The 13454-nt window shown below is 44.8% G+C and overlaps 1 protein-coding gene across 1 annotated transcript in view; it reads right to left on the bottom strand.

Moving 5' to 3' along the window:
• Positions 1 to 572: 572 nt before the first annotated feature.
• The window catches only part of CFAP300 (cilia and flagella associated protein 300), a 24806-nt gene continuing 11924 nt past the window's right edge, over positions 573 to 13454 (bottom strand). The window contains exons 5-7 of the mRNA XM_042903937.1: positions 10098 to 10270; positions 2108 to 2174; positions 573 to 1239 (exon numbers count right to left, since the gene is read on the bottom strand). Coding sequence (XP_042759871.1) covers positions 1111 to 1239; positions 2108 to 2174; positions 10098 to 10270 — 369 coding nt within the window. The 3' untranslated portion in view covers positions 573 to 1110. The remainder of the gene's footprint in view (positions 1240 to 2107; positions 2175 to 10097; positions 10271 to 13454) is intronic.

Raw genomic sequence — 13454 nt, 5'->3', positions numbered from 1 at the left:
AGGGAGAGTCCCCAGGTTGTAGGGTCCGTGTGGTAGGGCAGGACGGGTGCGACACTTCAGTTCTTAATCTGACTTTTCCTACACGGTTTAAGAAATATCTGTGGATGTCATGAACGTGTCTGGAAAATATTCGCCCAGTAGACGCGGAATATGCCAAGCACTGGGCTGGGCATCACAGGTGACACAACCCGTCTCCCCCCGAACTGTCTAGCTAATTGGTGGCTGCTTTTCAGGTAAATCCACAGGCACAAATCCAAGGTCATCACTCTTGTCCTTACGACACACAAACAGACTCCAAACTTGCCTCTCCTCAAAGTCCCAACATTTCCCGCAGGCTCTCTGTTCCTCTGGGTACAGGTTGGTCATTTTTCCCATGAGAGAAACCTAAGTTATATATTCATTCTTGGAAAGTAATGAGGAAACAGGAGAATGTAGCCTACGAGACCTGTTCTTTCCTCTCTTGCCACCTCAGTGAGACCATCGGGGCAACTCTGTTCAGAGGTGGATCCTCGGCCAGCTGTGGGGCAGCCGCAGAGGTAATTTATTATGTGCTAAAAGACTTCAGAACATGATTACTTTCAGAACATGACTTTTTTATTGAGGATTTTAACTGGGACAAACGAAGCAAAGGAATTGTTATGCATTTTCCACCCTGGACGTGTAAATCTTTATGCAATGAAGAAATGCAATTAAATGAAACTCAAATTTGAAAAGCTAACAGTTGATACTAATGATCAGTGGAGAGATGGTCAGTTTTCTGCCACAGTTTCAAGCTAAAATTAATTAGCTTCTAAAGTAAAATATGTGGAAAATCGAGGCCTTACTTGAATCCTAATGCGACAGATACGGACTGGATTTTTGGTTCCTTGTAACTTTCTGTAAATTGTCCACAACTATATTGGTGTAGACCGTGGTAGGGATGGAGGTCGGTCCCTATGCTGCCACTCCAGGCAAATCTAAGGACAGGCATCTTGTACTGCGTCCTTCTGTTCTATGCGGCTTCTCTACATTTTACTTAAATTAACTGGCAAAGGAGACGTTTACCTATAAAATGACGTCAAAATAAAAAATTGGTAAAAACAGTAAAATCGATAATCTGAAAGAATACTGTTAAGACATTTCCCCCACACCGTAACAGTGGTATAGAACATGAACATGACGCCTGATCGGATCCACAAGAAAGTAAGAAAATGTCTGTTCATGAGACTTTGTTGAAGGGTAGCACATGCCAGCGGAATCCTGAAAAAGATAAACCTAGGTTATTTAGTCTACAACTACATGTAAGTAATAATAAACATATTTAACTACTATATATTTTCTGCTAAAATGTCATGAAACTTACATCAAATCTCTGACAAGTAAATTGGTAATTAACTGATACTTTAAAATATTTACTGGCAGCAGCCTACTGGGCTAACAGTACATATGTACAATACAAATGCATATAATTCTCGACCTTAAGGAACTTATAGTCTAAAAGGAAATCTTCTCTTTTGAAAAAGTGCTTTTAAAGTGCTAATAGTGCAAAACTTTGTTTTGCAATTTTCTTCTATCTTTGCTTTCCTTTAGAATGTGATCTTTACATACTATGAGGGAAGCAACTTTGTTTCTTTTGTTTATCACCACAAAATGCCCAACACAGCGGGGGACACACAACCGGCACTTAATAGTATTTCTTAAGTGACTGAATAAAGATACTTAGAAACTGCTTCAAATGTGCTAACAATCTTTTATAGGGCACTAGAATTCAAGCATCAGATTCTGTGATATACAGACATTTACAACATCCTTACTTATCTGCCCTAGAAGCTATGGTTCGACAAACTAGAGAATGTGTTCTACTACATCTGAGTCACACGTTTCGCTCTTAAATAAGGACGGACTATTATTAGACAGGGACAACAGAAAAGAGGCCGGGGGGACGTTTGTATGGCTCTCCAAATAAAAGCGTAACTTATCAACTTCTAATTTGACAAAAACACTAAATATCATCCATCATCTTTTCTCCTAGACATAACATCGCACTAGTTGCTAACTCCCATTGTAACAACCCTGTTAATACCCAGTAATTAAATTGATTGGTTGCAAATTCCCCTTCAACACTTACATATGCCGTAACTTTAAAGATGGAAGAGGTAATTTGTATTTTCTTGGTTTGAGGATTCTTTCGAACACTAAAATGTGGGGGGGGGGGGGAAGGGATACATTTTAAATATAACAAGCATTTACATAATACATTTATTTTTGTTTATTTATTAACATTTATTCATTTTTGAGAGAGCATGAGCGGGGGAGAGGCAGAGAGAGGGGGAGACACAGAACCCGAAGCAGGCTCTAGGCTCCCAGCAAGTGTTCAGCACAGAGCCCGATGCGAGGCTCAAACCCACGAACTGTGAGATCATGACCAGAGCTGAAGTCAGGCGCTTAACTGAGCCACCTAGGTACCCCTACATTTTTTTTTTAATGTTTATTCAGTTTTGAGAGAAAGAGAGAGACAGAGCATGAGCAGGAGAGGGGCAGAGAGACAGAGAGGGAGACACAGAATCCGAAGCAGGCTCCAGGCTCTGAGCTGTCAGCAAAGAGCCCGACGTGGGGCTCGAACCCACAGACCGTGAGATCAAGACCTGAGCTGAAGTCGGATGCTCACCTGACTGAGCCACCCAGGCGCCCCCCACCCCCCACCTTTTTTTTAGTGTTTGGCATAATACATTTAGAATACCGATCCCTTTAGTATGCAGGTGTTCTTACGCATACATAATATAGAAATACACAATATCCGACTCAAACGGTTTGAAAAGGACGGACCCGCAGTTTTACCCCAGGATGGAGAACTGCAGAACGTGGAATTTTACAGTTAGAATATGTGAGGTCTGACCGAGACTCAGGATGAATGTTTCCCAAGCCAGAGACAATTATCAGAAAACTAAGAATTGATAAAAGTCCGACTGAAGTGTAGGCAGCTGTAAGGGGTAGGTAAAAGCGCAACTGCAGAATCCCACAATGTAAACACACACGCCGGCTCTGGCACGGATTTGTTAGTTCCTTTTGGGAAAGATTAACCTTTCTGAACATCAGTTTCCTCACACGTCAACTGGGCATACTATGGTTCTTTTTAGAATTATGTGAGAATCGAGGGGGATAAGGTATATGAAAACTGTTTGTTAAATTATGTATTATTAAATTATATCGTATTAAAATTATTTTCTTTCAGTACCTCTCTTTCAGTTACTCTCCCCCACAAGATTCCCTGCGGCAGCACAGAGCGGGAGCACAGAGAGGGAAGGAACAAGCTACAGAGAGAGATGCACACATGTTCCCTTCCTAATGCTTTACCATCTGCCATATACCTTCATATGACTTCCCTCATATAAAGACCACACAGCTCCACGAGGCTGTCGGGCACGACTTTACCAGGTTTAGAGACAGTAGGGCCAGAGAAGTTAAACGAGACATTAAAGGCATTCCGGCTAAAAGTGGTATTTCTGGGAATAGACTCCAGGTGACACAGCGTCCATCCAGGTCCCTAGGTCTCAACCGCTCACCCCCTGCCTCCAATCCAGCAGATGTGCCCCACAGGCAGTCCTCCTGGGTGACAGGGGGACGTCACATTGAAAGGAAGCTGGCCCCTTCCTCACTTCACTAGGTGCAAGCATCTTTCTCCTTCACTACGTATGAAGAGTGAGGTGGGCCAGGAGGAGAACGAAGGGGGACTGTGTCCAGTGTGTGTGTGTGTGTGTGTGTGTGTGTGTGTGTGTGTGCGCACCTACTGGAATGGGCAGACCTGAGCCATGTCAGGGTTAAAAGTTCTTAGGCAGTTGTTGTTTTTTTTTAGGCAGCTTTTATCTGCAGAAATCATGCAATTAATTTCCATATCCTTCTACGACATGGATTAAGGTCATTTTATTTCTCTAAACACTTAACATATACTGCTTAAAAACTGAAGACTATATTTGAAGTTCTGTGCTTATCCAAGGGGTAACTATAGTCACTCCATATAAAACATTTATACTGCACACACCTACATAACCACCCAAACCAAACTACAGAACATACCTATGGTTATATCCGATTTGAAGTGTTGATCTGGAGATGGTGATACGGGTATAAATATACAAAAATTCACTAAGCTGGGGCGCCTGGGTGGCGCAGTCGGTTAAGCATCCGACTTCAGCCAGGTCACGATCTCGCGGTCCGTGAGTTCGAGCCCCGCGTCAGGCTCTGGGCTGATGGCTCGGAGCCTGGAGCCTGTTTCCGATTCTGTGTCTCCCTCTCTCTCTGCCCCTCCCCCGTTCATGCTCTGTCTCTCTCTGTCCCAAAAATAAAAAAAATAAAAAAAAAAAAAATTCACTAAGCTGTAGGTCCACTCTAATTTGTTCACTTTACTGCATGTAAATTAGCCCAGTAAAAAACAAAAACAAAAACAACCTAGACCAACCCTTGTATAAACTGAGAAGAAAATTTAGTGTTTGACACTTCATTTAACAATCACTTCACACATACATGTACTGTAGTGTACTACTTACCGAAGAAACTACCATTTGAACATTATTAGAAGTTGGTTCCTGGGTGGCTCAGTCGGTTAAGTGACCAACTCTTGATTTGAGCTCAGGTCATGATCTCATAGCTCTGGAGTTTGAGCCCAGCGTCGGGCTCTGTGATGACAGTGGGGAGCCTGCTTGGGATTCTCTCTCTCTCTCTCTCTCTGCCCCTCTCCCACTCTCTTTCTCTCTCAAAATAAATGAATAAACTTAAAAAAAAAAAGAAATAAGAATCCCACTGCTTAATTAGCATTTGAGGGCCATAATCTAAGCCTCACAGTTTAAATAATAAAATTTCACATCTCAGGCAGATACGCAGTTTGGAAAACCTCTCCAAAAACTTTGATCGGAGCCTGTGTTTAATATTGACAGCAGAAAAGACAAAGGCTTCCATCAGTAACTACAGAATTATTTCTGCATAGACATTTTTCAAATGTAATGAAACTGGTCATATTTACTCTCTAATGAACCGGCTCTGAAGTATTACCTATATTATTTAAAAGAACCATAATCCTTGAAAAGAAGGCACTTTCCAGAACGTTTCAAAAGGGTATTTTATGGGACTTGTAATAATGGATGAGGGAAAACATATCTTCAGAATGTTTTCACCCTTTGGTTTGAGCCAGAGACCACTAAAATCAAGCTCTGTGACGTGCCTCCAACACGGACACACATAAGGGACGCACGTCTTTTCTGGAGCAGATTAGTGATGACGTTTCTCTGCAAGGGCAGGTCAGATAATGTAAAGCAGCTAATGCGTGTACAATTAGAAAGATAGCAGACGTTCTCCTAAAAAATGTGTAAACGCCCAAAATTCAAGTCACGGGACAGGAAGAAACAATATCCTTGCCGGTTAACTTGGCTTGTACAAGTGACTTGTCTGGATATGTGGCTCAGGATGACAAGTTACCGACAACTGCTGGAGGTCCACGGGTGCTTCCCCCACACGTGCATTCCTCCCGAGAAGCTACACCGATCCACCCTGCACCCTCACCTTGACCAGATGCCACCGCCTCTGACCCAAATCAGCACGACCAGCTAGAAAAGCCAGAGGCAGTGCGAGTGATAAGCAAACCGGCACGGCTCTGAAGGGACTCTGTGATCATTTAGCCCATTCGGTCGCTTTGCACTGGCACTTAAGCCATCTTAAGCGAACGTTTACTCTAATCATAATTTTCCTCTAAAGTTGTTTTGGGAAGACAATTTCACATCTCCTCCGCACTTAGCAGAGGAATTCATCAGCATGCTTCAACTTGGATCATCATGAGAAATAGTTAATGGTTCTCAAATAAGAGTAATGCTGTAACTGGGCTGGTTCCTTCTCAGCGTCCCCTGGAACGGCAGACTAGTGACGTGCGTGTCTCCCCTGGACAGGGGACGGGCTGCCCTCTCTGCTGGCTCTTGGGGACCCCATTCCATCAAGACTTCCCTAACACAGCCACCCTAATAATGTCCTCTTTTCAACTTCTGGGGTATTTATTACAGTATCAGGAGCTGCAAACGTTTGCCTACAAAAAATCGAACATTTGATTTCATAACAATTTTTCCTTATAAAACCTTCCAAACTGTTACTTAATATGTTAGTTTCTTATCATTTCCTTAAGGTCAAGGGCTGTCTGATGCTCCTCTGGTAGTCTCTTCGGAGCCTGGCGGAGTTCTGTGCACAATATTAACACTTGTCGGTTGCCTGCCTAAGGGATTCTGAGGGTGTGATTCTCTTCTTTCTGTTGGGTGCCGTGAGTCTTGACTACTCATTTTACCAGCGGCCGTGAACCCTGGAGCCATAGTTTCACTTAGCACCCAAGCAGTGTGGAAGAGAGTCACAGGTGAGAATCCAGGACAGGGGAGGTCAGGGAAAACAGTCTCTTCAGTGTTTAGGTTCTAAAGGTACTTCTGTTTCAAACACCTCCGGCAGAATCTCCTCTTGCATAGCACACGATGGTGACGAATTCCACACGTTCACGTGGCCAGTGAAGTACAACACAATGTCGTGGCAGCAGCGTGCGCGTGTGCGTGTGTGTGTGTGTGTGTGTGTGTGTGTGTGTGAGACTAGGTGTACCACAGAGTATCTGCAGGGAGTGCTGGAAGCAGGCCTACGGGTTTTCACGAGCTGAATATAAGGACAGAATGTTTTGGATGTGAGTATGTATATGTTTTTCTCAAATTCTGTTTCTAACATTTTTTTGGACAATCTTTATGTATTGGCAGAGTAACTTTTCCACAAAAATCAGAGGCAAATTAAAGAAATAATTTTTGTTTTTAAAACCGTATCAGAGGGGCCCCGGGGTGGCTCAAGCAGTGAAGCGTCTGACTCTCGGTTTTGGCTCAGGTTATGATCTCGCGGTTCACGGGTTCCAGCCTTGCATCCGGCTCTGAGCTGACGGCGAGGAGCCTGCTTGGGAGTCTCTCTCTCCTCTCTCTCTCCTCCTCCCCCACTCTCTCGCTCTCTCTTTCTCAAAATAAATCAACTTAAAAAAAACTATATAAGAAAAAGAATGAAGTGAAATAACTACATCACGTAGTTGTCACACAGCTGACACACAGAGCAGAAGTGAGATTTGAGATGCTGAGTGCAAGTAACGATCGAGAGTTTTACAACAAGCTAATTCTGTTTTTTTCCGATTAAAGCAAAATTTTGTAACTAAACTCTGCTTTCACTTGTTCCTATCCCTTTTGCCTACAGACATGATCCAATATCTTCATCACTGAAAAGCCCAACCCAATCAAAGTATAAATAAATGATTATAAAGTTTTTATACCAATTAGATCTTCAAAGAGAAAAAAACAGAAGCAGTGGATCACCTAAGCAAACCTGGAATTTAGAATTAAGTTAAAAATGTAAAGTTTATGCCTAGATAAAAATCTTTCCACCTCTTTACAAAAAAGGTAATTGTTCTACTATTAGTCGAGCAAATTTACACAACCTGAGGAATCTTGTGTTCTCCTGAAATGTGAAAAGAGACCTGGGGTAAATGTCACAGGAGACCTGGGGTAAGTATAACAGGAGTTCTGGGGTGGGTGTGACAGGAAATCTAGGAGAAGTGTGAAAAGAGACCTGGGGCCAACATGACAGGAGACCTGAGGTGAGTGTGACAAGAGACCTGGGGTGAGTGTGACAGGAGACCTGGGGTAAAGGTGACAGGAGACTGGTGGTAAATGTGAAATGAGACCTGTGCTAAATGTGACATGAGACTTGGGTGAGTGGACAGAAGACCTAGGTATCTGTGACAGGAACCTGGGGTAAGTGTGACAGGAGATCTGGGGTAAATGTGAGAGGACGCCTGGGATAAGTGTGACAGGAGGCCTGGGTTAAGTGTGACAGAAGACCTGGGGTAAGTGTGACCCAAGACCTGGGATAAGTGTGAAAGGAGACCTAGGGTAAGTGTGACAGGAGCCTGGGGTAAGTAAGTGTGATAGGAGACCTGAGGTAAACCGACATCAGACCTGGGATGAATGTGAAAGGAGACCTGAGGTAAAAGTGACATCAGACCTGGGGAGAATGTGACAGGAGACCTGGGGTAAATATGACAGGAGACCTGTAGTAAGTGTGAGAGGAACCTGGGGTAAGTGTGACAGGAGACCTGAGGTAAATTTGAGAGGACACTTGGGGTAAATATGACAGGAAATCTGGGGTAAATGTGAAAGGAGACCTGGGGTAAATGTGACAGGAGACTTGTGGTAAATGTGAAATGACATCTGTGCTAAATGTGACATGAGACCTGGGTAAGTGGACAGGAGACCTAGGTATCTGTGACAGGAACCTGGGGTAAGTGTGACAGGAGATCTGAGGTAAATGTGAGAGGACACCTGGGATAAATGTGACAGGAGGCCTGGGTTAAGTGTGGCAGGAGACCTGGGTAAGTGTGACAGGAGGCCTTAAGTGTGACAGAAGACCTGGGGTAAGTGTGACCCGAGACCTGGGATAAGTGTGAAAGGAGACCTGAGGTAAAAGCGACATCAGACCTGGGGTGAATGTGACAGGAGACCTGGGGTAAATACGACAAGAGACCTGTGGTAAACGCACAGGACATCTGGGGTAAGTGTGACAGGATTCCTGTGGTAAATGGGACAGGAGCCCTGTGTAGGTGTGATAGGAGACCTGAGGTAAAAGTGACATCAAGCCTGTGGTGAATGTGACAGGAGATCTGCGATAAGTGTGACAGGAGACATGGGGTAATATGACAGGAGACCTGAGGTAAAAGTGACATCACACCTGGGGTGAATGTGACAGGAGACCTGCGGTAAGTATGAGAGGAACCTTGGGTAAGTGTGAAGGAGCCCTGAGGTAAAAGGGTAGTACACCTGGGATGTGGTGACAGGAGACCTGAAATAAATTTGAGAGGACACCTGGGGTAAATATGACAGGAAATCTGGGGTAAATGTGAAAGGAGACCTGGGGTAAGTGTGACAGGAGACCTGGGGTAAGTGTGACAGGAGACCTGGGGTAAGTGTGACAGGAGATCTGAGGTAAATGTGACAGGAGGCCTGGGATAAGTGTGACAGGAGACCTGGGGTAAGTGTGACAGGAGATCTGAGGTAAATGTGAGAGGACGCCTGGGATAAGTGTGACAGGAGACCTGGGGTAAGTGTGACAGGAGAGCTGGGGTAAGTGTGACAGGAGACCTGGGGTAAGTGTGACAGGAGACCTGGGGTAAGTGTGACAGGAGACCTGGGGTAAGTGTGACAGGAGATCTGAGGTAAATGTGACAGGAGGCCTGGGATAAGTGTGACAGGAGACCTGGGGTAAGTGTGACAGGAGATCTGGGGTAAATGTGAGAGGACGCCTGGGATAAGTGTGACAGGAGACCTGGGGTAAGTGTGACAGGAGACCTGGGGTAAGTGTGACAGGAGACCTGGGGTAAGTGTGACAGGAGACCTGGGGTAAGTGTGACAGGAGACCTGGGGTAAGTGTGACAGGAGATCTGGGGTAAATGTGAGAGGACGCCTGGGATAAGTGTGACAGGAGACCTGGGGTAAGTGTGACAGGAGACCTGGGGTAAGTGTGACAGGAGATCTGAGGTAAATGTGACAGGAGACCTGGGGTAAGTGTGACAGGAGACCTGGGGTAAGTGTGACAGGAGATCTGGGGTAAATGTGAGAGGACGCCTGGGATAAGTGTGACAGGAGACCTGGGGTAAGTGTGACAGGAGACCTGGGGTAAGTGTGACAGGAGACCTGGGGTAAGTGTGACAGGAGACCTGGGGTAAGTGTGACAGGAGACCTGGGGTAAGCACGACGGGAACCTGGGGAGAATGTGGCAGAAGATCTGGGATAAGTCAGCCGCTAAGCAGGCATGGAGCGAGTAATCCGCTGGATGGGGAAGGAAGCACAGTCAGATGAGAACCGGGAACTGGGTGCTAAAGAGAGTCAGGGAGATGTAACCACGTCCCAACCTGGAGGAGAAGGGAGAGGCCGGAAAAGGGGTTCGAAGCGGTGCTGTTCTCACACGCTTTGGTGGCTGGCGTCAACAGGACCCAGCAGACGCCAGGCGAGCCCAGCACCGTTAAACAATGCACTCTGTTAACCAGAGATCTACCTACTGTAATCTAGCAACATTACCTCACTAGATCTTTATAGATAAGCTTTGTTGTTTCCAGATATGGATTAAGCACATCTTCATACTGACAAAGGGCTCCACCAAGGCAAAGATGTTTGAAAAGACAAAACAGGAACTCTTCTCTATCAGCTTGGCTAAATATTTCATATTTTTCTGAGTCTTCCACTAGTAAAACCTATGGAAAATGATAAAATTCATCTTAATCTAACATGATTTAAGGCTCTAATTTTTGTTTTCAAAAGTTTCCATTTATGAACTTACAAATAATCCTAGGCCTATGTTAACAACCAATCCTGAACAACCAGAAAGAGTCATCGGTGAGACCTGCACTCATTTTCCCTCCATGTTACCATTAGGCACTGATGCTCAGTTAAAGGAATAAATCTAAATCTTCTCCTCTTCCCCTTTATACCTTTGTTCTAATTTATATCTTTAGTAATGGTTTTAGCACTACTGCAATTTTAGTGCTGAGTCACCTTAAATCTTATTTGGAAACAAGGGACCATAGATAAATGGAGAAACTTCTCCATCCCAGAAGGTCTGTAGCCTTTGCTTCAGTCCGGAAGCTGGCCCTCATTTTCTAAGCCCTACCCCTGCACTTCTGGATGACCACTTTCCTTACCACCCCTGCCCCGGCCCACCCCCATTACTCCATTTTGAACATTCCAGGTAAGTGGACCATCATAACCACCTCTTTTCCTGCTGTCCCCTAATAATATCATCCTACACACCACCCGTCTATACTGACTCTTGCTCTCTGGAGACTTCACCACCTCTTTCAGAAAACAGCACAACAGGGTCGGACGCGGGAGGGTTTCTTATACCATTGGCCACTCCACACAACTGATTAACTCGACTGCGGTAGATACGAACAAGGTGACGAATGTAAACCATAACACACATTTCTTTTATTGAGTTGTTTATACTCCACCTGCTTGTAAAAAGAATGTGAAGTAGCTAACAGTAAAATACCGACACAGTACAAAAAGTTAAAAGGCAAAAACCTGTAACCAAGAAACAAAGTGGGAAAGAAAATACATACAACAAGGAGTTGGAATGCTGTAAAAATTGTACATAACACTAACACTACCAAACAGGTAAAGGAGGGAAATAGGAGTTATACAAAATCACCGTCTAGGAGCAAGAAGTGCACTTAAATTAGGAAACCTGATCAAGCTTCACATTTGATTTACCCCAATCTCAAATGAATATTCATCACAAGGTCAGCATAAAAGAGGCACTTAAAATAAACTCTGTGGTGTTGCCAGTGTGCAGGTTACTTACAACGAGTTTATGAAAGCCAAAGTCACACGCAGTAAAAGGTGAGGGGAAGTGGTTTACAGTTTATTACTCCCTGGGTGTGCCACACATACGGCTTGGCCCATCTCCCCTCCTTGCCTGCTTCTCTCCTTCTCTCTCTCTCTCTCTCTCTCTCTAAGGAAATGATGTGATATTGAAGCCTGAGTTTGTAGCTACCTAAAGATCTGGCTTAACACAAGAGCGACTAAAGCTCTCAGGAATGACGAATGAACGCATTCCTCGCATGAGCACTCTGGTTACTGAACTGATTAGGCTGCGCAGTGTAAAAATGACAGAAATGAAAATATTTGGGGAATAAATGTGGAAGCGGGACCCACCTGCGGCTGATCTCCCCGTGTGCTTCCACATGGGGCCCTCAGGGAGGAGGTGTGCAATGTGGTTAAGGAGCCAGACTTGTGAGCCGCCTGCGGAAGGTGGTTATCGGCAGGCCTCGGTGAGGCGGTGTGACGGGCTCGGTGCTGCTGCATGGCGGAGGGCCCTTTTCAGTTCAGGCTAAGGCTGGAGGTTATTTATTGATTTATTTTTTCAGCCAGAAAGCAACCAAGTTAACACCTTGCTTGTCGCCACAGGGCGGCAAAGAACACGAGAGCGAAACGCAGAGGCAACTGGAAGAAAAACAGTGTGGGTACTTCCTGAATTCAAGGGCTACGCACGGAAGTAAAGAAGACCAGCAGCAGAGGGGAGCCCGGGGGGCTCAGGCGGTCGAGTGTCCGACTTCCTTCCGTCCGACGGTCATGATCTCACGGTCCGTGAGTTTGAGCCCCGCGTTGGGCTCTGAGCTGTCAGCACACAGCTCAGAGCCTGGAACCTGCTTCAGATTCTGCGTCTCCCACTCTCTCTGCCCCTCTGCCACTCATGCTCCCTCTCTCTCTCTCTCAAAAATGAATAAATTCTAAAAAAAAATTAAAAAAAGAAAACCAGACGACAAGCAGCAGAGCAGAGAAGGCGCATCCGTCTCTCGAAAAGTCCGTTGCCAATGCTCTCAGTATAAGTGAGGGTGAGCTCTCTGAAATTAGGGGACAGGGCCTTGTGATAGAGAGGTACATGTGCCAGCAGAGATCGGGGACAGATAAGAAGAGATGACATAGTGCCCCAAAAGGAAGAAGACCCAGACTAGACGAGACACTTTGTAGCGGTTAATTTCCAGTCCTTGGTAAGGAAGAGTAGAAATTATCAGATCCCCAAGGTACAGTGCTTATCTTGTGTTATACATACCACCTAACTACAGAGCAACTATATATAGTCCCCTCAGTTGTGTGTTTGGACATCTTCAATGAGTAATTTGATTGTCTTCTTCAACTAAGGGTTCTTTCAGGTGTTTTGTTGGTGTAGAAGAACGCAGAGACTGGCTGGATGCCTCCCGGTCTCCTACAGACAAGATGTCTATGTCCAGAATGGTGTGTCAGGGGCTTCCCTAGGTCATTCCCATCTGGATTTACAATAAATTCAACTTATACATCTCCTTATTCAACTTACACATAGCGACATCTCCTAAATGTAGAATAATAGTAATTAGTGGCTAGTCATTACTATTACTGAAAGCTTACTAAATACTAGGCATTGGGCTAAACACTTTAAGTGCATTATCTCACATAATTTTTTTTTTTTTTTGAGAGAGAGAGATACAGTCGAGTGGGAGAGGGGCAGACAGATGGAGACAGAGAATCTCAAGCAGGCTCCGAGCTGTCAGCACAGAGCTCGAATCCATGAACTGTGAGATCATGACCTTAACCGACTGAGCAACACGGGGCCCCTCACATGATTCTTGCATCATTCTTATTTTATAGATGAACAAATGAGGCTAAGTACCCTAGTTATTAAGTGGCTGAGCCTGTATTTGAATCTATGTCTATTTGATACCAAAGCTTTATTTTTTTTTTAATAATCTCTACACCCAATGTGGGGCTTGAACTCATAATCCTGAGATCAAGAGTTGCCCGCTCCATCGACTGGGCCAGCCAGGAGCCCCTGAAGGCCCTAATTTTTTTTTTAATGTTTATTTATTTTTGAGAGAGAGAAAGACAGAGTGCAAGCAGGGG

This window comes from Panthera leo, chromosome D1 (assembly GCF_018350215.1).
Source record: "Panthera leo isolate Ple1 chromosome D1, P.leo_Ple1_pat1.1, whole genome shotgun sequence".
Taxonomy (NCBI): Eukaryota; Metazoa; Chordata; class Mammalia; order Carnivora; family Felidae; genus Panthera; species Panthera leo.
This window is presented reverse-complemented; position numbering and strand designations above follow the sequence as displayed.